We start from the raw sequence: 26,851 nt of genomic DNA on the forward strand, positions 1-26,851 counted from the left end.
ACCCTGAACTTGACAGACTCAGCACAGCAGCAAACCAGCGTACATGGCGCTCTGCATGTATCCTACAGCAGTACATGAATGATCTGGGTCTCTGCGACGCTTGGCGCTCATGTCATCCAAGCACTAAGGGGTTCACCTTTTTATTTTTACCATAATGATTAACAACCAGTAAACTTGTTGCTTTATGCTGCTTCATGGTCTTACCCCCCTTCCCCTCCTTTTATCACCCCCCCCCCCCCCCCTTCTCTAACGTCCCTCTCTCTTCTTCCCCTCTTTCCTTTTCCGTCCGGTCCAACACCAAAGATTTTCAGACATGATTGAAATTAATAAAGTTTGGCCTCAATTACAAAAGGGGTTTATTCAGACATACCTTTGGTTTGTCTGAAGATTAATAACCCCTCTTGTTAAAGTAAAATATGTCCAACACAAGAGGCCCTCAGCTCTCATCTGTCTGCCTAGCTGTTGGACAGGACAAGTTAAAACAAAAATAAAATAAAAAAATAAAATAAAAAAGAATGAGAAGAGGAAGTGCACTGTCCACTTGATGCTGAGAGAGACAGTGGAGCTGATCTCAGATCAGTTCCTGCTGCAGCTCTGACACTCATCTCCACTTCCTCTCATTCCTCCATCACTCTGCTCTCCACCTCCCAGGAACACCGTCCAGTCACAACATCTCTGCAGACCAGCTGCTGCTGCTGCTCCTCTCTGCTCCTCCAGGAGGAACATCAGTTCCACCCCTCCCACCTGCAGAGAAAGTAGAAAGACATAAATGAAGGAGTGTCTCCTGATCCTGGTCTGTCAGTCAGTGATGCAGCACAGCAGCAGAAAGAGCAGAAGGAGCTTCAGTCCTGTTCAGAGCAGCAGCTTCCTGTCATCTTCACCTGTTGGAGCTTCTGCTGCTCTGATTGGCTGACTGTTGTCCTGAAGCCTGTCATCATTCTCCTCAGAGCTTCACTGAGAAGCTGCAGCTTCACAGGAAACTCTGCATCTTTGCTCTCAGACTAACTTTAGGACCAAACATCTGGAAGCAGCTGGACTGACTCCAACCCTCTACTGACCTCAGAGTCTGCAGTTTGGAGTTTGGACTCTCCACCAGATTCTGGAGCTGCCGAACATCTGAAGACTGAAGGAAGTTGTAATCCAAGTCCAGTTTTGTCAGGTGGGACGGGTTGGACTTCAGAACTGAGACCAGAACAGCACAGCTGGTCTTTGACAAACTGCAGTTCCTCAACCTGAATCCAGAACAAAGAGTTGAGTTTAAAGACAAAGTTCATGTTTTTCATCCTTCACTTCTTCTAAAGAGTTCAGAGCTGAAGAAGATCAGAAAGTTTAGAAAAAGTCCAAAGATGTGAAGCAACAGCAGCAGATCAGAAGAGTCCAGCAGAAGCAGAGAAGAAGAACATTCAGGAACATTCCGGACAACATGCAGCTGCTTCAGGAAAGAAGTCCAGATGTGTGAAAGTCAAACATCAGCCTGTGGCTGCATCCAAACCAACTGATGTTTCTGCAGCAACAGCAGAAAAAGTCCACTTCCTCTTTCTGCTCAGCTCTTCTCCAAACAGCACTGAATCATGGGAGAATTTCAGCAGCAGGATGCTGGAAAGTCTTCCTCCCAGTTTTCAGGAGATGATCTTCCAGTCCTTCTCTGCTGCAGCCCTTCAAGCAGAGACTTTCAGCTCCAACATATCAAAGCAGGTAGAAGAAGGAAGTGATGAGGAAGAGTCAGCAGCAAATGTTGGACATTGATCCCTGATCCATGACTTCAGCTCTGAATGAAGAGTCAGAAGCTGCTGGGAGCTTTGATGGATGATGTGATGATGTTTGTGGATGATGTGATGATGTGTGGCAGTTTCCCCTGACTGAAACTCCACACAGGAACTCAGAAACATACACACATACACATCATATACTTGGGGACTGAGCTAATGCTGGTTGGGTGGGTGCACACATTCAACCATTTAAAACATCTGAGCAAGTTCCTGTTAATAACACACACTGACATACACACTGTTAACTCACATGACTTCTGACATTTGGTGTCAGAAGTGGGATCATGACCCAGAGACCTACCAGCGCCTGAAAGGTTTATATCGACGTTGGATTAAGCCAGACCAGTGCAGTGTGGAGGACATCGGGGAGTGCCCTGTGAGCAACGCCCTGCTCGAGCTATTCTCGTCGTTCTTTCTTGTCCATTCTGGAGCTCCAAGCTAATGTTAACATGACAGCAGCCTGTGGGGGGTGGTGGGGGGGACTGTAATCTGTTGCCTTAAGGGACAAAGACTTTTGCATATAGCATGAAAAAAATTCTTAAATCTAAGCCTTAATTTAGACCTGCTCATTTTCTCATTAAGTAGAAAAGGTTTTTTCAGATTGAGAAACAAGCAATGATGATAATTGCTATCACTGTCCCTAAGGATGACAACAATAGAACTCATCTAATTTCCACTACAATGTCTAGATGAGTGTCAGCTATGTCTGATAACTTGGCCAATTAGCTGGACCGGGATCTTCCAAAGTGCAGGTGGTTTAACGTCCAGTGTGATGAGTCTGTGGACGGCAACAGTACAGCATAGCTTTTGGTTTCCACAAGAGAAGAACTCCTGACACATCTGCCCTAACAGACAACTACAAGAGGAGTCGAAATGTATAACACGGTGAAGGAGTTTTTGTGCAGAAAAAGGTACCATTAGAAAAGCTGGTAGAAGTGACTGCAGATGGGACTCCTGCTATGATCAATAGACAAACAGGTTTCATCACTCACTGTAAAGCTGACCCAGACTTTCCAAAATGTCTGCATTACTGCTGCGTCATTCACCAGTAGGCCTGGTGTGCAGAAGTGATTGGCTCTGGACATATAATGACTCCTATTGTGAAAATCATATACAACCTCAGCTGCAAAGCAAAACAGCACAGGATTTTTAAGGTGCTATTGGAGGAGATGTCTGTTGAATATGGTGAATATGAACATTGTGAATCTGAACTTGCATTTTTGACTGACATTACTGGAAAACTAAACCACTTGATCTGCGAGCTGCAAGACTATGGCAAAACTATATATTTTTTGACCAGCCTGCCTGAGCCAGTGTTTTTCTTGTGGGGATCTTTTCTGCCAGGGCTTGTCAGCTTGGTCAGTGGATGTTGCTGCAGTTGTCTCCCTTGCTGGGACGCTGGAGTTAAACACAGCAGCCTCACGGCTGTGAAGTGCACCCCGTTGCTGTCCCAGTCTGGATGGGCACTGTGGCGATGTTCCAATGTTCAGGCTGGCTCCTGGTATGAGGAGATTCCCAAATACCATTTCCTAACCGCAGAGCCAAGCATATGTTTACATGTTTAGGTCAAAAATGTGATGAACAGCTTCATGATGGTTCTCCATCTGTGTCTAGGTGATAGAAAAGCATTTTTTTTTATATTTAGAGCTCTAAGTAAACAAACATTTGTCTATATAAAAGAGCTTGTGCACTTTTGTGCACCTGCTAAAAGTGCACAATTGTGCACTTTTAGCACGTCTCTGAGTACATGTAACCAATGTATGGTGGATTTTCACAGACCTTGTTTAAAACTGAAGGGGACAGAGACTTAGAGAAATGTCTTCATTGTTTTGGAGTTCTTTGTTTCATCCACAGAAGAGTAGAATTGGTGATTGATTTTGAAAAGCTGCCGAAAAAAGTATCTTTTTCAAATTGGAATTTCTAACTTGGGTTTTACATTTTGTGTTTCCTTTTTTGTGCTTTAATTGGGAAGCATTTGTTATTTCTTTGGTGTTAGAGGTGGTACATTTTGTATATACACAATCTTTTTAGAGACATTTGCTATATGTTGTGTTTGTCGTCGTAGTTTAATTTCATTGGATGTATAGAAAGGAAAAGAAGTTGCAGCATTGATTAAAAAAAGCATAAAAGAGACATTTACTGTCTGATGTTACATCTGTAGGAGTGTACTGAGGCTGGGTTTTGTTTTGGAGCACATTCATATGTTTTGTTTGTAAAAAAATAAAGATAAAATATAAAGTTAATTGTATTTTGGATGAATAAAAAACAATGATTAGTGCTAAAGATGTATAAAAGACAAACAAAACAAAGGAAAATGCAGTCTTTCAGTGTTGAACTGGGCTTTCTAACTTCTCATTCTTGTGTGCCACTCCTGGCTAATTTACATGTGAGCACACAGCCGGGGGGGACTCCACTCCTGCAGCTGGGGAGACTGAGGAAAGGCTGGAGGATGTAAGATTAAATAAAATCCTAGAGTTGACCAGTTCATTTCATATATATGTATATATATATATTTTTTATTTTGGTGCTGATAAACTAAACAGAAGTTATGATAAAAATATTTGTTTAAGTCAAAATGTCCAAAAAGTTGCTTTCAGTACAATAGGGGGATTAAGGTGGTTAAATGTTTCTCGTAGACCCTATAATGCTGCTTATCAAACGTGGAGCTTTGTACGACGCATCTAACTCTGAAATTTCAGCTTCCTGAGAAAAACGGCTGACTTATATGAATCCATTGAATTTCAGTGAGATTGGACAAGGAATGTGCATGTGAGAGCAACTTTTGTGTGCATGGCGAGACGCCCAAAGATATGTTTTTTATCAGAGTAAACTTCAATGGTTTTTCAACAGGTGGACGTCATTTTGAGGTGTGTCTGCTCATCCTACTTGGAGCAGTGATGCTCACACCTTTTCCGGATTCTTCCAATGCAGATGTGTTCAGAGTCAGACTACAATCATGCATATCAATTTTGGATCAGATTAGATTTTGCATGGCTGAGTAGTGGCCATTTTTCTTTTCATGGCGTGTTTTCGAAACGACCTCCAATTTCGACACGCCGCCACAGTCACAAACAACCGTAAAAACTTAAAAGCTTCGCAATTTAACATTGAACATGTGTCTAGTTTACAAAACCAAAGTTTGGAGTCATTTTTCACAAATCTCTAGGAGGAGTTCGTTCTAGAACGAGGCCTGCAAACGACCAAAATACAGCAAAAATGACAAATTGACATCAATATAACAAACTTCCTGTGTGAGTGACAGCTTGGTACCAGAGACTTTTTTGTAGGTTTCCATCTGATGAACATGTCCTGCTAAAATCAAGCTTGTATGTTAAAGAACATGGCGGGGCTCGCGAAAACAAACATTGTAGGTGGCGCTATTGAGCCGTTTTTGTGCACCCATGCGAGTGCTGTATATCTAAGGTAGAGATATGTAAGAGGCATCTCATTCTGATTTCTCAGCCTCGTGATACAAACGGCTGATTTTTTATGAATTTATAATTATCTGACTCCAACGCAATCAACCACTTCCTGTTTGGCGGTGGCTTGCGCAAGCACCGTCAGGTGTACACCCATGAAACTTTAAACGATGAGAGAACACACTTATGAGTATCTCCTGTTTTAATTTTATGAATATCGGACAAAGCACAGAGAAAAGATAGGTCAGATTGTGACATAAAATGTATTTGTCAATATCTAGGTGGCACTATGGAGCTCGTCCAAGATTATCATATCCATGGGTTCAGAATGGAAGCGTCATCACGTCCATTGAATTTCAGTGAGATTGGACAAGGAATGTGCACGTGAGAGCAACTTTTGTGTGCATGTTGTCTAGTGATGTAAGTTTTTAACCTAGTTAAAGCTACACATGCCACCCTGTTACCAATCCAGTTGATATGGTTCTCCATCTGTGTCTAAGTGATTTAAAAGCATTGTTTTTATATTTAGAGCTCTAAGCAACCAAGCAGTTGTTTGAAGTGGTGACTTATTTTTAAAAACTGCTGAAAAAAGTATATTTTCAAAATTGCAATTTCTAATATGGGTTTTGCATTAATTCTTCCATTTTTTGTGCTTTAATTGGGAAACATTTGTTATTTGTTTGGTGTTTTTAAGGTGCTACAAATATACATATCTATTTTTAAAGACATTTGTTATCAGTTGTGTTTGTTGATTTGTAGTTTCATTTCATTGGATGTATAGAAAGGAAAAGAAGTTGCAGCATTGATTATAAAAAAGGATGTAAGAGATATTTATCATCCTATGTCACATCTGTAGGAGTGTACTGAGGTTGGTTTTTGTTGTGTTTGTAAAAAAAAAGATAAAATTTAAAGTTAATTGCATTTTGCATAATGATTATTTTATTCATAAATATTGGTTAAGATCATATAGACGATCATATAGATTCGTTTCAGCACAGCCACAATTTCTGTGGGATATTTTGGATACAAGGGTGATTTTGAAAAGTATGAGGGCATTGCTCCTGTATGTCTGATGACCCATCGTCAGTGTCCAAAGACACTTTCAATGCATTGTTAAATGTTCTGCAATGCAGAGAAGTTGCTGACGCTTCTTTTGTTAAAGGTTGTACTGGCAATCGTTAGAATTCCACTTTGGATGTTCTCTACCTGCTGCCGTGTGGTGTTGGGGGGATTCTGGCTGCCGCGGCTGCTGCGGCGGGGGTCTTGGTGTGGGGATGGCTGGTCACTCTCCCTCCTTCTTTTCACATTCCACCATCCATTTTAGAAGAACATAAACACTCACCTGAGCACAGGTGCTAGCTCACCTTTGCACTAATAGTTTTTGTGAATGAATGAAATATTTCACACTAGTTGGTTTAAAGCCACAAGTGTGGATGTGTGAACACTGTCTGTATTGCGTACATGTTGACTTGTGGACATTTTTGCAGCTAACAGGTGTGTTTTTAACATTTGAGTGTGTGTGTTTCACATTTTGTGTTCCATTTTTTTGTGCTTTTATTGGGAGGATTTGTTATTTGTTTGGTGTTTAAAGGTGCTATATATATACACAACATTGTTTAGAGAAATTTGTTATCAGTTGTGTTTTTTGTTGCTGCTGTAGTTAAATTTCATTGGATGTATAGAAAGGAAAATAAGTTGCAGCACTGATAAAAAAGGATATAAGAGATATTTATTATCCTATGTTGCTTCAGTGTATTGAAGTTGGCTATGTTTTGTTTATAAAAAAAAGTTAAAATTTAAAGTTTACTGCATTTTGGATAAATAAAAAAACAATGATTAATACTAAAGATGTATAAAAGAAGAAGTCTTTGAGTGTTGAACTGGCTGTCTTTGCCCACGTTTTTACTCCTCATCTGCTGCTCACTGCTTGCTGATTTACATAAGAGCAGGGGTCCCAGCAGGAGGGGGCGGGGTTGTAACAGGACTCCTGCTGCAGGGGCAGACTGAGAGAGGCTTTGACATGTAAGATCTTAAAAAGATCTTAGGACTGAACAGTTCATTTTATATCTGTAAAAAATATTCAGGGAGCATTTAGACATGTTCAGCTATATGCCTGTGAAACTTGGTGTGGATAGTTGAAACATAGGTTATAATAAAACACACTTGTTTGGAGTCCAGACAGAAAAAGCACAGATTTTGTGATGTAAAATATTTATATAAAATGCATCTGTTTCACCTAGAAGTCTGAAAAAAATATGGAAGGCAGCAAACACAGATCCCTACCGTTTTTTAAATTTTTTTGTGTTGATATTTGAAGGATAAGTTATGAAAAATGATAGGTGTTTGTAGTTTTGCCTAAAAATACGTTTTCAGACCTTTTTGGATGTAAAGCTCTCGCAGAGGTCACCTGTAACTTCAATAATTCTGAAAAATTTTAGGAAGCAGTAGCACATAAATGCCTATTAAAGTGGAGTCTTTGGTGCTGATAACCTAAACAGAATTTATGCTAAAAATAGTTGTTCAGTCCAAAATTACATAGGAAAAACAAAGTTATGAAGTTTCTCGTAGACCCTATAGTGCTGTTTATCAAAGTTGGAGATTTGTAAGAGGCATCTAACTCTGAAATCTCAGCTTCCTGAGACAAACGGCTGATTTGCTATGAAGCTTTGTTTTATGAGTAAGTGCAATTGACCACTTCCTGTTTGGGGGGGCCTTATGAAGGCACCGTCAGATGTACACCCATGAAATTTTAGATGATGAGAGAGGACCCTTCTGAGTATCTCCAGTTTTAATTTCATGCACGTCGGACGAAGCGCAGAGAAAAGATAGGGAAGAATGCGACAAAAACTGTGTTTTTCAATAACTAGGTGGCGCTATGGAGCTCGTCCAAAATTGTCATATCCATGGGTTCAAAATGGAAGCTTCATTATATCCATTGAATTTCAGTGAGATTGGACAAGGAATGTGCACGTGAGAGCAACTTTTGTGTGCATGGAGAGACGCCCAACTTTGCCGCTCTGTCACGACCACACCCCTGCGTTGAAAGTTATGGTTTTTTATCAGAGTAAACTTCAATGGCTTTTCAACAGGTGGACGTCATTTTCAGGTGTGTCGGCTCATCCGACTTGGAGCAGTGATGCTCCAAGTCAAACATGTCATTTCCTTTTGCCAGCAAGTGGCGCTACACTTTTTCCGGATTCTTTCATTGCAGATGTGTTCAGAGTCAGATTGCAATCATGCACATCAATTTTGGATCAGATTGGATTATGCCTGGCTGAGTAATGGCCATTTTTCTTTTCATGGCGTGTTTTCGTAATGACCTCCAAGTTCGACGCGCCGCCACGGTCACAAACATCCGTAAAAACTTAAAAGCTTCACAATTTAACATTGGACATGGGTCTAGTTTACAAAAACAAAGTTTCGAGTCATTATTCATGAATCTATTGGAGGAGTTCGTTCTAGAATGAGGCCTGCAACTGACCAAAATGCAGCAAAAAAGACATATTGACATCAATATAGCAGACTTCCTGTGCGACTGACAGCTTGGTACCAAGAGACTTTTTTGTAGGTTTCTATCTGATGAACATGTCCTGAAAAAATCAATCTTGTACGTTAAAGCATATGGAAGGGCTCGGGACAAAAGTCATTGTAGGTTGCGCTGTCGAGCCATTTTTGCGCACCCATGCCAATTTCCCACAAAATATGAAATTTTTCGCGACTCCTGAGATGTGTGTGCTGATGCAATTCTTCCGGCAGAAGAAAAATAATAATAATAAACCTAACAGATATAATAGGGTCCTTGCACTCCGTGCTCGGGCCCTAATAATAATAATAATAAACATTCGAATTACAATAGGGTCCTTGCACTACGTGCTCGGGCCCTAATAAACCTAACAGATATAATAGGGTCCTTGCACTCCGTTCTCGGGCCCTAATAATAATCCGAGTAAATACAATAGGGTCCTTGCACTACGTGCTCGGGCCCTAATAATAAACATTCGAATTACAATAGGGTACTTGCACTCCTTGCTCAGGCCCTAATAATCCGAGTAAATAAAATAGGGTCCTTGCACTGCGTACTCGGGCCCTAATAATAATAATAATAAACATTGGAATTACAATAAGGTCCTTGCACTACGTGCTCGGGCCCTAATAAACCTAACAGATACAATAGGGTCCTTGCACTCCCTGCTCGGGCCCTAATAATAATCCTTACAGATACAATAGGGTCCTTGCACTCCGTGCTCGGGCCCTAATAAACCTAACAGATACAATAGGGTCCTTTTGCACTCCGTACTCGGGCCCTAATAATAATAATAAACCTAACAGATACAATAGGGTCCTTGCACTCCGTGCTCGGGCCCTGATAATAATCCGAGCAAATACAATAGGGTCCTTGCACTCCATGCTCGGGCCCTAATAATCCGAGTAAATACAAAGGGTCCTTGCACTAATTGCTCGGGCCCTAATAATCCTAACAGATACAATAGGGTCCTTGCACTCCATGCTCGGGCCCTAATAATAAACCTAACAGATACAATAGGGTCCTTGCACTACGTGCTTGGGCCCTAATAATCCTTACAGATACAATAAGGTCCTTGCACTCCGTGCTCGGGCCCTAATAATAATCCGAGTAAATACAATAGGGTCCTTGCACTACGTGCTCGGGCCCTAATAATAAACATTTGAATTACAATAGGGTACTTGCACTCATTGCTCAGGCCCTAATAATCCGAGTAAATACAATAGAGTCCTTGCACTGCGTACTCGGGCCCTAATAAACATTCGAATTACAATAGGGTCCTTGCACTACGTGCTCGGGCCCTAATAAACATTCGAATTACAATAGGGTCCTTGCACTCCGTGCTTGGGCCCTAATAATAATCCTTACAGATACAATAGGGTCCTTGCACTCCGTGCTCGGGCCCTAATTAAGTGTGTTCATGGGGATCAGAGATCGTATCCTACAGCAGAGGTTACTATAGCTGTTGACGGCCATGCATTTTTGTTACAGGTGGGGGTTTTGACCAACTGTCTGTAGAGTGTGTTTTGGGAAGAGATTTGCCGGTTCTCCATGATCTGATCACACAAACTGAACCTGAAATATGTGCAGTGGTTACAAGGTCTCAAACAAAAGCTGGCTTGGAGCCCCTGCCAGATCTTCACAGTGATCTGTGTGAGGGTGGTTCCAAAGGCCCCAGGAAATCCCGATGCCAGCGTCGCATTGACAAAATTACAGGAACAAATGCTGATGTAAAAGTCTATTCTGAACCTGTGAGTGTTGACTGGGATATTCCAAACGATATAAGTTTTTTGCAAATGTCTGATCCTTCTCTGTCTTGGTTATATGAGCAGGTGGAGAATGGGGAGGGAAAACGAGGATCTGGATCTTGGTTTTTGGTTGAAAATGACAATTTGTAAGCTACAGGGGAGGCAGGTAAATGGTTAGTCGTTCCAGTTAGTTGTAGGCCTCTCGTTCTACATCTAGCATACACAATACCATGGGCAGGACATCTGGGACAGTGGAAAACATACATGAGGTTGGGTTCACGGTTTTTCTGGCCTACAATGTTCAAAGATGTCAAACAGTATTGCTCTACATGCCCAGAGTGTCAGGTCACTTCACACATCAAAGTCAGACAGGCACCGTTACACCCATTACCGGTAATTGGTACCCCCTTTCGGCGCATAGCCATGGATGTGGTTGGGCCATTAGAGAAGAGTAGCTCTGGTTATAAATACATTTTAGCAATCTGTGACTACGCCACACGTTTTCCAGAAGCTTTTCCCCTTCGAAGCATAAAGACACCAAAAATAATCAGTGCCTTGTCAAGCTTTTCTCTCGAGTTGGGGTGCCAGATGAGATCATCACGGACCAGGCCACCAACTTTACCTCTGGCACCATGAAGCAACTACAGAAGGAACTTGGCATCAAAGGCATAAGGACAACTCCCTACCATCCACAGACTGATGGCTTGGTTGAGATATTCAACCAAACACTCCAACAAATGCTGCGCAAGTTTGTGGCTGATACAGGCCGTGATTGGGACAAGTGGTTGCCTTGTTTTCTTACAGAGAGGTGCCTCAAGCATCAACTGGCTTCTCCCCGTTCGAGCTGCTCTACGGGTGGCCAGTCCAAGGGCCACTGGATCTTCTGAAGAAAGAGTGGGAGGCAACCAAGAAACCAGTACCAGAAGGTATCTTGTCTTATGTCCTCCAGATGCGTGAACGCCTTGAGAGGTACCAGGATGAGGTCCAAGTCAATCTGGAGCGGGCTTAGCAAGACCAGAAGTACTGGTATGACAAACGGGCTCAACAAAGAGAGTTTAAACCAGGTGAGACGGTCCTGATTCTGCTTCCCACAAGCAGCAACAAACTGTTAGCCTCCTCCAATACGTCAGAGGCCATACCGCATCCCAGAACGCTTGGTGGGGGTCCTGAAAGATGAAATCCAGCGGATGCTGGATCTTGGGGTTATCGAGCCATCAAGGAGTGAGTGGTCCAGCCCAATGGTGATGGTGCCCAAAAAGGATGGCTCTCAGAGGCCCTGCATCGACTTCCGAAAGGTGAATGCTTTCTCCTGTTTTGATGCCTTTCCTATGCCCCACATAGATGACCTGGTGGAGTGTGTTGGGACTGCCAAATATATAACGACACTGGACCTCTGTAAGGGGTATTGGGAGATCCCACTGGATGAGATGTCAAAGCAGTACACCGCCTTTTGTGCCCCAACAGGACTCTACCATTTCACAGTAATGCCATTTGGTCTCCATGGTGCTCCAGCAACATTCCAGCATTTGATGGATGCTGTCCTGAGGGGGTTTGAAGCCTTCAGTGCGGCTTATCTGGATGACGTCGTCATCTTCAGCCAGTCCTGGGAGGACCATCTCATGCATTTAAGAGTTGTTCTGAGTGCGATTGAAGGGGCTGGTTTGACTCTAAATGCTCAAAAGTGCGAGTGGGCCAAGGGAGAGGTCCAGTACCTGGGGTTCCAGCTTGGAGGGGGGAGGGGGAAGGCGGATGCGAATCCGCCTTCTTGTGGACAAGGTCGATGCCATTCGTAATGCCCAACGCCCACGCACCAAGAAGCAAGTGAGGTCTTTTATCGGCCTTGTGGGGTGGTATTCCAACTTCATCCCTCACTGCTCCACTCTCGCCACCTCCTTAACCAATCTCACAAAGAAGGGGGCTCCTAACACTGTCAAATTGGACTACTGACTGTGAACAATCTTTTATTGCATTAAAGACTGCAATGTGCTCTTCACCTGTTCTCTGTAGTCCTGACTTCCAGAAACGTTTCACAGTCAAAGCAGACGCTTCCTATGTTGGCATTGGAGCTGTGTTGACTCAAAGGGATCAGGGGAAAGAGAGGCCCTTGTACCTCAGCCGAAAACTGGTGCCCAGAGAAGTGAGGTATTCCACCATAGAAAAGGAGGCCTTAGCCATCAAGTGGGCCCTGAAAAGTCTTCGCTAATATCTCCTGGGGCGTGAGTTTGACCTGGAAACAGACCACAAAGCCTTGTCCTGGATTGGAACCATGAAGGACAGAAATGCCAGGGTGACCCGTTGGTCGCTTGATCTGCAACCTTTCTGTTTCAAAATATGGCACAAATCTGGCAAAACCAATCTGATGGCAGACTACCTGTCTCGGTGGGCCACCACGGCGGTGCCTGGAGAGGGGGGAGGTAATGTGGCAGTTTCCCCTGACTGAAACTCCACACAGGAACTCAAACATACAGACACATACACATCATATACTCGGGGACTAAGCTAATGCTGGTTGGGTGGGTGCACACATTCAACCATTTAAAACATCTGAGCAAGTTCCTGATAACAACACACACTGATATACACACTGTTAACTACTTTATTCGTTTATTATCTTGGGTGCTTTGTTTGGGTGTATTATGTATATGTATTTTGTATGTCTTGCTGACTTGTGTCTTACCTTTTTTCAGTTTCACTTCCTGGGTCAAAGGACCCGATCTCTGGGTTTGGTAGGCTTTTGTAGGGCCTGACCAAAAATCAACAAATAACCTCAACTGAATCCACCTGGCCCAGGGGAGGGGCCATGTCTTATAAAACAGTGTGAATTTTGGTTCATGGGAGGGGAGTTTGGGTTTCAGAGCATGTATTGACATTGCTGCTGGTTACCTGCTGTAAAATAAAAATAGCAGCCATATTTCCCATTCACAAAAACCTTGTGGAGTGGTTTTTACTAGTTTTGCCTCGGACCTGTTGGTTTCACTCCGGACTGGAGCGTGACATGACGTTTGTGGAGGATGTGTCTGTCAGAGCAGCATCCAGCTGCAGCAGGACTCTGTCACTGTCTGCTCACAAACATCAGCCGCTGGACTCTCAGCTGCATCTGCTGAAACACAGCAGCAGGACTCAGAGTGCATGTGAGCGTGCATGGCTGCTTCTTCTACACATGCTTTAAAGAACTCTGTTGGAGCAAAGACACAAAGAAGAGCAGATGGCTGCAAGCAGAACTTTGTGGAGCACAAATGTCAGCTGTCAGCTTTGAAATAAGCAGCTGCAGGAAGAAAAGAAGAAGTTCTTCTGCAGATCTTTGAAGAGAACAAGCAGCTGCAGGAAGACAAGAAGAAGTTCTTCTGCAGATCTTTGAAGATAATAAGCAGCTGCAGGCAGAAAAGAAGAAGTTCTTCTGCAGATCTTTGAAGAGAACAAGCAGCTGCAAGAAGACAAGAAGAAGTTCTTCTGCAGATCTTTGAAGAGAATAAGCAGCTGCAGGCAGAAAAGAAGAAGTTCTTCTGCAGATCTTTGAAGAGAACAAGCAGCTGCAGGAAGACAAGAAGAAGTTCTTCTGCAGATCTTTGAAGAGAACAAGCAGCTGCAGGAAGACAAGAAGAAGTTCTTCTGCAGATCTTTGAAGAGAACAAGCAGCTGCAGGAAGACAAGAAGAAGTTCTTCTGCAGATCTTTGAAGAGAACAAGCAGCTGCAGGAAGACAAGAAGAAGTTCTTCTGCAGATCTTTGAAGAGAACAAGCAGCTGCAGGAAGACAAGAAGTTCTTCAGCAGATCTTTGAAGAGAACAAGCAGCTGCAGGAAGATGCTGCTGCAGATCAGAATTTGGACATTTCTGCTCACTGTGGGTCAACACAACTTTGTCATCATATTGATCTGAACACAACTGAAACATGGAGTCTGACCTCAGAGTCTGCAGTCTGCAGTCTGGACTCTCCAGAAAACCACACAGATGATTAACTCCTGAATCCTGCAGGTTCTGGTTCCCGCTCAGGTCCAGTTCTGTCAGATTGGACGGGTTTTTCTTCAGAGCTGAGATCAGAACTTTACAGCTGATCTCTGAAAAACTGCAGTTCTCCAACCTGAAATGAGACAGAAAAGTGTGTTCAGGAGCAGTGATGCAGCTGGAGGTCCAGGAACTTGGTCCATTCAGTCAGTGGGACACTGACATTTTCAGGTGAGATTTTGTGCTGAAAAATGGTATGACCTGTAAATAAAAACTCTAACACAATCAACTGAACAAAGACAGTTCACACCTCCTGCAGATATGAAGATTCAACAAAACATAGTTGCTCAATCATGAAAACCTGTAAAAGAGACATTGAAGAATTTACAGTTGTAAAATGAAGTTTAATCTGAATTAAGGAACCACAATCTGAACTAGTTCAGATAGTTAACCACACATTTGATAGGAGAGAAATGAGAAAACAATGAAATAAGTTAGTGCGCCTGATTGCAGACTCTCTGACTGTGGATGAAAGTCATGACATAACTGATACTGCACAGCTGGACATCTTCATCTAGCCTGTGGAAAAGTAATCAAAAACAAACTGGTTGCAGTAACAACTGATGGAGCAGCGGCTATGCGTGGTGAGAAAAGTAGACTGGTGGGAAGGAAGTGTGTAAATATGCAGGAGGAGAACTTTACAGGGGGGTATTCCAGGAAGCATGTTTAAACTACCCTGACTTTAACCCTGAACTCTGGCTGAAATCCACCTGAACTTGCTTACTCTGGGTATGTCGGTTCCAAAAGACCGGAGATGAGTTAGCGTAACTACGCTTGACTTGGTAACCCTGGGTTAATGCGCGTGCACAGCAAGTACACGGCGTGGAGCAGCGGTAGGGCGCTTCCCGCCTTGCACTCCCATGTGTCGAAGTGTCCTTGGGCAAGACACTGAACCCCACCTTGACTCTGGTGGGAGGTTGGGGCCAGTGTTCGGCAGCGGAGCTGCCACCAGTGTGTGAATATGAATGAATTTGTGTGTGCAAGCGATAAATAAGAATACGCCGTTTACCATTTACATAAAGACATTCTCAATGGATCGCCGATTTCCGGAGTCACCATGGAAACGGGTGGAGAAAAAAAAGAGAGCGCTACACTTCAGTGAGACGGAGTCTGAGATTTTATAGACGGTTTATGAAGATTATACGCCCATCATAAAAGTAACATGGCTGCATCATCAGCAAAACAAAGAGTTTCTGCTTGGAGAAAAAGAACAGACAAAGTAAACGCACGAGTTTCTATCTCATTACTATTTTCATTGTGACGCATATACATATATATAACTTATCCAACTTAAATGTATTAATTCATGTGGTAAAAAGTAATTGAGTTAAATTTATTCAACCTAATTCATTACGTCTATCTAACTCAATATTTTTTTACAACTTAAATTTACATATTTATCTAACTAAATGTCATTTTACTCCAATTCAATAAGTTTTTCCATCTTAATGTATTGCACCTCTTGAACTCTCATATGTCTAATTTTGAGCCTGCAGATATTCTCATTTTTATAACAATAAAATAAATGAAACAAAATGAATATACAACGTAAAACATTATTTACCATTTTTCTGACTTTAACAATACATTTCAAACAACTAGTGGTGCTTAATAAACTCATCATCCTCACCCTCCCTCTCACTCATGGTGCAGAAATAATTAACTAACTAGACAAAACACAGTAAAACAGCTAAACAACTAAAACACATTTGGTCAAAAACCCACACTTAAACCCAAATCCGTCCAGACAGGCAAAGAGAATGGTATTCCACAATCCCTTGCGGTGCCAATCTAACAGCAGCACCAAAGTTACACCTACTTAATTGAATTAATTTGAATGAAAGGAAAATAATTGTCTGAAAACTGCGTGTTATTTTTAAGCTGACTTAACTAAAAAAATGATTTATCTCAACTAAAGCAAATAATTAAGTTAGATCAAAGTATAAAGTTTCTCTTTCCAACATCCATATGTGGTCTTATCACCCTCTCACGGTGGAAAAAGTATTATCTGAGCTTCTTCATCCACTAAATCATCTTCAAATGGACACACCATGCTGCTTCACCTCTCTGAAAACAAACTAACCATCAACTAAACCTGCTTCAGACCAGGTTATGTTCAGAGCATGAGTTGCTATGGCAACTTGACATACCCTGAAACATACCTCCATTTCTGGAACCGAAAGCTGAGGTTATCAACTTCCTTAGCCTCAAACTTACCGTGGGAGCTAGCATAACCTGCTTTCTGGAATACCCCCCTGGTGAGTTGACAGCAGATCACTGCATCATCCACCAGGCAGCACTATGTGGCAAAGTCCTAAAGATGGACAATGGAATGAACTCTGGAACACAAACTGGAAACTTGATCTAAGCTAAAGGTTTAAATCACTGGCAGTTCCAGTCCTTTATGCAGGAGACAGATTCAGAGTTCACTGAACTTACACAGATGTGTTGTAGAGACGTGACGTTCAGGAACAAATGGAAGCTTTTCAACGGATCATTATCATTAAATGATAGGAATCGCGTGGCGATTGTCTGGGAACCATATTTTGTTCTTCTTTTCCTTCCATGCCTGAGTTTCACTCATTCATATAAATGCTCAGACAAGTTCCTCCTCATTTCTAATAAAAATATTACATGATTTGTGCAAAACTTATATACGTAAATACCTCCGTGAAAAAATAAAAACTGAGCCTCAGAGTCGCAGCAAGTGAAGTCAGCAGCAGCATGTGGTAATGTGGGTGTGTGTGTGGTGGTGGTGGTGGTGGTGGTGGGGGGGGGGGGCAGTCATCATTATGTAGTCATGTCAGTCTGCAGTCTGGACTCTCCAGAAAACCACTAAGATGAAATCCTGAATCCTACAGGTTCTTGTATAAAATTGAAGCGACAATTGTAAAAATGAATGTGATGCTAAAAACACTTAAAGGAGAGGGAAGAAAACAACAAACATATTTTAGACTTATTAAATTAATGATTAAGTCTAAAATATGTTTGTTGTCCTTTACTCTGCGTTTAATAGCATAGAGTGGAATCAGAGTTTCCAAATGCAGTATGTTTTGATAGAGTTCCATTTATTTGGAGCAGCAAAACGAAAAGACATAAGATTTTAGGAAGACCGTGTTTTTGGAACTTTCAATTCGAGGAGTTGTGAAGAACGAGTTTTGTATCTTGAACGATACTCTAATTCTAGTAAATGTTTCAGATATGGAGGTAACAGACCAAGCAAAGTATTGTAAATAAACATAAGTCTGTGACTGTTGCGACAGGACTCCAAAGAAGGCCAGTTAACCTGAGAGGACAGTGTCCCAACCTTTGCATTATTGCACTTTTTATGATGGTTGTCACATAATTGTTCGATTCACTGTTCATTACACTTGTGGTACGTTTACACTGCAGGCTGAAACGACCCAATTTGGATTTTTTTTGCCCCTATGTGACCTGTATCGGATCTTTTCATGACAATCTGAACGACACAGATGCAATCTTTTGAAATGCGACCTCCGTCTGAACGGCCAGGCCACATGTATCCGACCCGTACGTCATTGATACACTACAGACGACATCATTCGGCGTTGAAGTAAGGCAAGGCAAGGCAAGTTTATTTGTATAGCACAATTCGTACACAAAGTAATTCAAGGTGCTTCACAAAACAGAAAAATGCATTAAAATCACAATACATCATTGAAATAATCAACGTAAAATTTACTTTAAAAGAAAAGAAAAAATTTGAAAAATGATTTAAAAATAAAGGAAGGAAAGGAAAGAAAAGTGCAGATAGGACCTTTCAGTCATATACACGGCTAAACAGAAATGTTTTAAGTCTAGATTTGAACATGAACACAGAAGAGGCCTGTCTTACGCCTTCAGGGAGGCTGTTCCAGATTTTAGCTGCAGAATATTGAAACGCTGATTCCCCTTGTTTAGTTCTGACTCTGGGAATCAACAGGAGGCCGGCCCCTGAGGTCCTCAGAGTACGAGATGGTTCATATGGCACTAACATGTCAGAGATGTACTTTGGTGCTCGGCCATGGAGAGACTTGTACACAAGCAGAGCTGCTTTGAAGTCTATTCTTTGAGGTACAGGGAGCCAGTGCAGAGACCTGAGCACAGGACTAATGTGATCATACTTCCTGGTTCTGGTCAGGACTCGAGCAGCAGCATTCTGGATGTACTGAAGCTGTTTTACACCTCGTTTGGAGAGGCCGGTGAGCAGGCCGTTACAGTAGTCTAACCTACTGGAGACAAATGCATGAATAAGTATCTCCAGGTCTGGTTTTGACACTATATTTTTGATTTTGGCAATGTTTTTCAGATGGTAAAATGCCGCTGATGTTACTGACTTGATATGGCTGTTAAAGTTCAGGTCAGAGTCCATGATTACCCCTAGGTTTCTGACTTGATTTGAGGGTTTAAGAGACAGAGAATGAAGGTAGCTACTGACTCTTTCTCTTTGTTTCTGTGGGCCAAAAATAATAACTTCGGTCTTGTTTGAGTTTAGCTGGAGAAAGTTGTTCTGCATCCACGCACTGATCTGTTGGAGGCAGTGGCTGAGTGAATCCACCGGCCCATATTCACCTGTTGTCAGTGACACATAGATCTGAGTATCATCTGCATAGTTGTGATAAGATATGTTATTACTGCGTATTAACTGCCCTAGTGGCAGCATGTAGAGGTTGAACAGAAGGGGTCCCAGGATCGATCCCTGGGGCACACCACAAGTCAAGGCCATGTAGTCTGAGACACAACTCCCAATTTCAACAAAATATTTCCTGTCTTCTAGATAAGACTTGAGCCAACTTAGGGCAGATCCAGAGATGCCAACCCAGTCTTGGAGTCTGTGCAAAAGGATCCCATGATCAACAGTATCAAAGGCAGCACTCAGGTCTAGCAGGATTAAGACAGAGACTTTGCCATCATCAGTGTTCAGGCGGATGTCGTTGGTTACCTTGATAAGAGCAGTTTCTGTGCTATGATGGGGTCTAAAACCTGACTGGAAAACATCAAATGAATTGTTTAATAAGAGAAAATCAGTGAGCTGTTGGTAGACAACTTTTTCAAGGACTTTTCCTAAAAATGGCAGATTAGAGATAGGTCTGTAATTATTCAGTACAGTGGGATCAAGACCGCTCTTCTTCAAGAGAGGTTTAATGACTGCAGTTTTTAAGGCCTCTGGAAATATTCCAGATTGAAGAGACATGTTAACTATTTGAGTAATTGATGGCAACACACTGTTCAGGACAGACTTTAGAAATCTAGTGGGTAACACATCAAGGCAGCATGTAGACAAGCTCAGACGGGTGATGGTCTCTTGGACAGTTTGGTCAGTGACAGGTACAAAGTGAGTCAGCTTAGAGTGAGTAGGTGGCCGTTCGATAGTTATATGTGTTGTGGAGTTGATGGCTTTTTTAATGCCCTGAACCTTGTCATTAAAAAATACAGCAAACTCATTACATTTAGGTGTGCAAACTAGTTCTATTGGTAGCTGGGTTGGAGGGTTAGTTAATCTGTTTACTGTTGTGAACAGGACACGAGAGTTGCTGCTGCAACTTCCAATGATTTCAGAGAAGTACCTTTCCCTTGTTCTGCATAAGATCTGGTTGTAAGCGTACAACTCCCCCTTATACATTTCATAATGAACCTGGAGTTTTGACTTGCGCCACTGTCGTTCAGCTCTGCGGCACTGTTGTTTCTGTGCCCTGACTAGATCATCGTTCCTCCAGGGAGCTTTCTGTCTATGTTTTCTCAATTTAACCTTCATAGGGGCAATGGCATCCAGAACATTCAAGATGCTAGAAGTAACAGAATTCAGCATTTCATCAACATTGGCACCAGAGGGGTTTTCAAGGTCTACCATTTCTACAAACTGTGCCCTAGTGCTCTCATTTATTTGTCTCCTTTGGACAACTGCAGGGCCAGGCGGTGGTTTGGGAGAAACAGACAGGTCAAAGAATACACAGAAATGATCAGAGAGGGCGACATCAACCACACTGACATTGTGAATATTAACCCCCTTTGTGATGAGCAGGTCCAGAGTGTGCCCTCTGTTGTGGGTGGGGCAACTCACATGCTGAATTAGATCAAAGGTTTCAAGGACACCATTGAGCTCTTTTGCATTTTTGTCATTGACATTGTCAACATGAACATTAAAATCACCTGTAATGACTAGACCATCAAAGTCTGTGCACACAACTGAGAGCATTTCAGTGAAATCATCAATGAAACTTTGGATGTGCTGAGGAGGTTTGTACATAACTATGAAGTAGGCGGGAACGACAACATAAACATAAATGGCGGACGATGCTGCTGAGACCAGTCAGTGGAAGGGAAGCGAGGTCAACGATTGGATTCATATTTGGGGTGACAGCTCTATTCAGGCCAAACTCCGGGGCTTTTATCACAACCGTGCGGATTTTGAAATACTCTCCAGTGAAATAGCAGAACCTGGATACAGACAATCCTGGCTCCAATGCCAGCAAAAAATAAGAAGCCTCTGAGCCAAATATAAGGAGGTTAAAGACTGGAACAAACAAAGTGGCCGTCAACATATCACCTGTCCATTTTACGAAGAGCTGGATAGCATTTTGGGGGATAAGCCCAGCATTCAGCCACTAGAACTGTTGGACAGCTGCTTTGGCCAAGAGGAGCCTGAGAAGGAGAGTCCAGGTCCTGCAGTTGTAGCGGCCAGCCTGGCTAGGCCTGGCTCTGTCACGCTCTTCTCAAGACAGAGTTAATCCAAGGCACTTACAAACATAATCGAAGATGGATCTGGTCATTTGAAAGTTACTGATAAATTCTGTATCAGCGAAGCCTCTCACATCAGTATCCCACCACTCCTGGTTGCGACTTAGCACCCACCCGTTTCTCTGTACTGACGTTGCTAACACTGCTCCACAAAACGCCATGGCCAACAACCTTGCTATTCTCATTTTAATTTTCTTTTTAAAAAGAGAAGATTGTAATTGTGGTAGCTCCTTCGTGAAAATGAATTTAATAATGCAAAAAGAGCTCCGCTGTTAACAACACTGTTATTGACATCCACTGTTAACGTTAGCTACTTCAACAAATAAGTGACGTCGTTCACCGTTGAGTACGATTCTGCGCATGCGGGTCACTTCTGGGTCATTTCACGGTCCCACAGGAGATCAAAAGCTCGAATTTAATTGGAAATGTGAACAGCGTTGCAAAAAAATCGAAGTTTTTGAAAAAATCGGAATTGAGCATTAAGATCTGACGTGTGAACGTAGTATTAGTGTCCCAGCTAGTTATCTGTGGAAGAAAGTCCCGACATAAAGATACTGCACAGCTGGACATGCTAACATCAAATGAATTGTGCACATCTGATATACGTGAATACCTCTGTGAAAAAAGAAATTACAATCACAGTAAGTGCAGTCAGCAGCATACGGTGAGGTGGGAATGGGGGGTTATCGTTATGTAGTGATGTCATCAGTCAGTCGTCTGTACTCATCATATTGATATGAACACAACTGAAACATGGAGTCTGACCTCAGAGTCTGCAGTCTGCAGTCTGGACTCTCCAGAAAACCACACAGATGAAGAACTCCTGAATCCTGCAGGTTCTGGTTCCAGCTCAGGTCCAGTTCTGTCAGATTAGACGGGTTTTTCTTCAGAACTGCGACCAGAACTTCACAGCTGATCTCTGACAAACTGCAGTTCTCTAACCTGCAATCAGACAGAAAAGTGTGTTCAGGAGCAGTGATGCAGCTGGAGGTCCAGGAACTTGGTCCATTCAGTCAGTGGGACACTGACATTTTCAGGTGAGATTTTGTGCTGAAAAATAGGTATGACCTGTAAATAAAAACTCTAACACAATCAACTGAACAAAGACAGTTCACACCTCCTGCAGATATGAAGATTCAACAAAACATAGTTGCTCAATCATGAAAACCTGTAAAAGAGACATTGAAGAATTTACAGTTGTAAAATGAAGTTTCATCTGAATTAAGGAACCACAATCTGAACTAGTTCAGATAGTTAACCACACATTTGATAGGAGAGAAATGAGAAAACAATGAAATAAGTTAGTGCGCCTGATTGCAGACTCTCTGACTGTGGATGAAAGTCATGACATAACTGATACTGCACAGCTGGACATCTTCATCTAGCCTGTGGAAAAGTAATCAAAAACAAACTGGTTGCAGTAACAACTGATGGAGCAGCAGCTATGCGTGGTGAGAAAAGTAGACTGGTGGGAAGGAAGTGTGTAAATATGCAGGAGGAGAACTTTACAGGGGGGTATTCCAGGAAGCATGTTTAAACTACCCTGACTTTAACCCTGAACTCTGGCTGAAATCCGCCTGAACTTGCTTACTCTGGGTATGTCGGTTCCAAAAGACCGGAGATGAGTTAGCGTAATTACGCTTGACTTGGTAACCCTGGGTTAATGCGCGTGCACAGCAAGTACACGGCGTGGAGCAGCGGTAGGGCGCTTCCCGCCTTGCACGCCCATGTGTCGAAGTGTCCTTGGGCAAGACACTGAACCCCACCTTGACTCTGGTGGGAGGTTGGGGCCAGTGTTCGGCAGCGGAGCCGCCACCAGTGTGTGAATATGAATGAATTTGTGTGTGCAAGCGATAAATAAGAATACGCCGTTTACCATTTACATAAAGACATTCTCAATGGATCGCCGATTTCCGGAGTCACCATGGAAACGGGTGGAGAAAAAAAAGAGAGCGCTACACTTCAGTGAGACGGAGTCTGAGATTTTATAGACGGTTTATGAAGATTATACGCCCATCATAAAAGTTACATGGCTGCATCATCAGCAAAACAAAGAGTTTCTGCTTGGAGAAAAAGAACAGACAAAGTAAACGCACGAGTTTCTATCTCATTACTATTTTCATTGTGACGCATATACATATATATAACTTATCCAACTTAAATGTATTAATTCATTTGGTAAAAAGTAATTGAGTTAAATTTATTCAACCTAATTCATTACGTCTATCTAACTCAATATTTTTTTACAACTTAAATTTACATATTTATCTAACTAAATGTCATTTTACTACAATTCAATTAGTTTTTCCATCTTAATGTATTGCACCTCTTGAACTCTCATATGTCTAATTTTGAGCCTGCAGATATTCTCATTTTTATAACAATAAAATGAATGAAACAAAATGAATATACAACGTAAAACATTATTTACCATTTTTCTGACTTTAACAATACATTTCAAACAACTAGTGGTGCTAAATAAACTCATCATCCTCACCCTCCCTCTCACTCATGGTGCAGAAATAATTAACTAACTAGACAAAACACAGTAAAACAGCTAAACAACTAAACACATTTGGTCAAAAACCCACACTTAAACCCAAATCCGTCCAGACAGGCAAAGAGAATGGTATTCCACAATCCCTTGCGGTGCCAATCTAACAGCAGCACCAAAGTTACACCTACTTAATTGAATTAATTTGAATGAAAGGAAAATAATTGTCTGAAAACTGCGTGTTATTTTTAAGCTGACTTAACTAAAAAAATGATTTATCTCAACTAAAGCAAATAATTAAGTTAGATCAAAGTATAAAGTTTCTCTTTCCAACATCCATATGTGGTCTTATCACCCTCTCACGGTGGAAAAAGTATTATCTGAGCTTCTTCATCCACTAAATCATCTTCAAATGGACACACCATGCTGCTTCACCTCTCTGAAAACAAACTAACCATCAACTAAACCTGCTTCAGACCAGGTTATGTTCAGAGCATGAGTTGCTATGGCAACTTGACATACCCTGAAACATACCTCCATTTCTGGAACTGAAAGCTGAGGTTATCAACTTCCTTAGCCTCAAACTTACCGTGGGAGCTAGCATAACCTGCTTTCTGGAATACCCCCCTGGTGAGTTGACAGCAGATCACTGCATCATCCACCAGGCAGCACTATGTGGCAAAGTCCTAAAGATGGACAATGGAATGAACTCTGGAACACAAACTGGAAACTTGATCTAAGCTAAAGGTTTAAATCACTGGCAGTTCCAGTCCTTTATTCAGGAGACAGATTCAGAGTTCACTGAACTTACACAGATGTGTTGTAGAGACGTGACGTTCAGGAACAAATGGAAGCTTTTCAACGGATCATTATCATTAAATGATAGGAATCGCGTGGCGATTGTCTGGGAACCATATTTTGTTCTTCTTTTCCTTCCATGCCTGAGTTTCACTCATTCATATAAATGCTCAGACAAGTTCCTCCTCATTTCTAATAAAAATATTACATGATTTGTGCAAAACTTAAAAACGTAAATACCTCCGTGAAAAAATTAAAACTGAGCCTCAGAGTCGCAGCAAGTGAAGTCAGCAGCAGCATGTGGTAATGTGGGTGTGTGTGTGGTGGTGGTGGTGGTGGTGGTGGTGGTGGGGGTGGGGGGGGCAGTCATCATTATGTAGTCATGTCAGTCTGCAGTCTGGACTCTCCAGAAAACCACTAAGATGAAATCCTGAATCCTACAGTTTCTTGTATAAAATTGAAGCGACAATTGTAAAAATGAATGTGATGCTAAAAACACTTAGAGGAGAGGGAAGAAAACAACAAACATATTTTAGACTTATTAAATTAATGATTAAGTCTAAAATATGTTTGTTGTCCTTTACTCTGCGTTTAATAGCATAGAGTGGAATCAGAGTTTCCAAATGCAGTATGTTTTGATAGAGTTCCATTTATTTGGAGCAGCAAAACGAAAAGACATAAGATTTTAGGAAGACCGTGTTTTTGGAACTTTCAATTCGAGGAGTTGTGAAGAACGAGTTTTGTATCTTGAACGATACTCTAATTCTAGTAAATGTTTCAGATATGGAGGTAACAGACCAAGCAAAGTATTGTAAATAAACATAAGTCTGTGACTGTTGCGACAGGACTCCAAAGAAGGCCAGTTAACCTGAGAGGACAGTGTCCCAACCTTTGCATTATTGCACTTTTTATGATGGTTGTCACATAATTGTTCGATTCACTGTTCATTACACTTGTGGTATGTTTACACTGCAGGCTGAAACGACCCAATTTGGATTTTTTTGCCCCTATGTGACCTGTATCGGATCTTTTCATGACAATCTGAACGACACAGATGCAATCTTTTGAAATGCGACCTCCGTCTGAACGGCCAGGCCAAATGTATCCGACCCGTACGTCATTGATACACTACAGACGACATCATTCGGCGTTGAAGTAGGCGGGAACGACAACATAAACATAAATGGCGGACGATGCTGCTGAGACCAGTCAGTGGAAGGGAAGCGAGGTCAACGATTGGATTCATATTTGGGGTGACAGCTCTATTCAGGCCAAACTCCGGCTCTTATCACAACCGTGCGGATTTTGAAATACTCTCCAGTGAAATAGCAGAGCCTGGATACAGACAATCCTGGCTCCAATGCCAGCAAAAAATAAGAAGCCTCTGAGCCAAATATAAGGAGGTTAAAGACTGGAACAAACAAAGTGGCCGTCAACATATCACCTGTCCATTTTACGAAGAGCTGGATAGCATTTTGGGGGATATGCCCAGCATTCAGCCACTAGAACTGTTGGACAGCTGCTTTGGCCAAGAGGAGCCTGAGAAGGAGAGTCCAGGTCCTGCAGTTGTAGTGGCCAGCCTGGCTAGGCCTGGCTCTGTCACGCTCTTCTCAAGACAGAGTTAATCCAAGGCACTTACAAACATAATCGAAGATGGATCTGGTCATTTGAAAGTTACTGATAAATTCTGTATCAGCGAAGCCTCTCACATCAGTATCCCACCACTCCTGGTTGCGACTTAGCACCCACCCGTTTCTCTGTACTGACGTTGCTAACACTGCTCCACAAAACGCCATGGCCAACAACCTTGCTATTCTCATTTTAATTTTCTTTTTAAAAAGAGAAGATTGTAATTGTGGTAGCTCCTTCGTGAAAATGAATTTAATAATGCAAAAAGAGCTCCGCTGTTAACAACACTGTTATTGACATCCACTGTTAACGTTAGCTACTTCAACAAATAAGTGACGTCGTTCACCGTTGAGTACGATTCTGCGCATGCGGGTCACTTCTGGGTCATTTCACGGTCCCACAGGAGATCAAAAGCTCGAATTTAATTGGAAATGTGAACAGCGTTGCAAAAAAATCGAAGTTTTTGAAAAAATCGGAATTGAGCATTAAGATCTGACGTGTGAACGTAGTATTAGTGTCCCAGCTAGTTATCTGTGGAAGAAAGTCCCGACATAAAGATACTGCACAGCTGGACATGCTAACATCAAATGAATTGTGCACATCTGATATACGTGAATACCTCTGTGAAAAAAGAAATTACAATCACAGTAAGTGCAGTCAGCAGCATACGGTGAGGTGGGAATGGGGGGTTATCGTTATGTAGTGATGTCATCAGTCAGTCGTCTGTACT

At 42.1% G+C, this 26,851-nt stretch overlaps 1 protein-coding gene across 1 annotated transcript in view; it reads right to left on the reverse strand.

The window, feature by feature from the left end:
* Positions 1 to 273: 273 nt before the first annotated feature.
* Positions 274 to 26,851, reverse strand: part of LOC111948453 (NACHT, LRR and PYD domains-containing protein 12-like) — a 42,617-nt gene continuing 16,039 nt past the window's right edge. Inside the window, exons 6-9 of the mRNA XM_078939480.1 lie at positions 21,966 to 22,142; positions 14,362 to 14,538; positions 1,059 to 1,232; positions 274 to 744 (exon numbers count right to left, since the gene is read on the reverse strand). Of these exons, the coding sequence (XP_078795606.1) occupies positions 726 to 744; positions 1,059 to 1,232; positions 14,362 to 14,538; positions 21,966 to 22,142 (547 nt within the window). The 3' untranslated portion in view covers positions 274 to 725. The remainder of the gene's footprint in view (positions 745 to 1,058; positions 1,233 to 14,361; positions 14,539 to 21,965; positions 22,143 to 26,851) is intronic.

The sequence above is a fragment of the Oryzias latipes genome, chromosome 2 (assembly GCF_053564925.1).
Source record: "Oryzias latipes strain Hd-rR chromosome 2, Olatipes_Hd-rR_3.1".
Lineage (NCBI taxonomy): Eukaryota > Metazoa > Chordata > Actinopteri > Beloniformes > Adrianichthyidae > Oryzias > Oryzias latipes.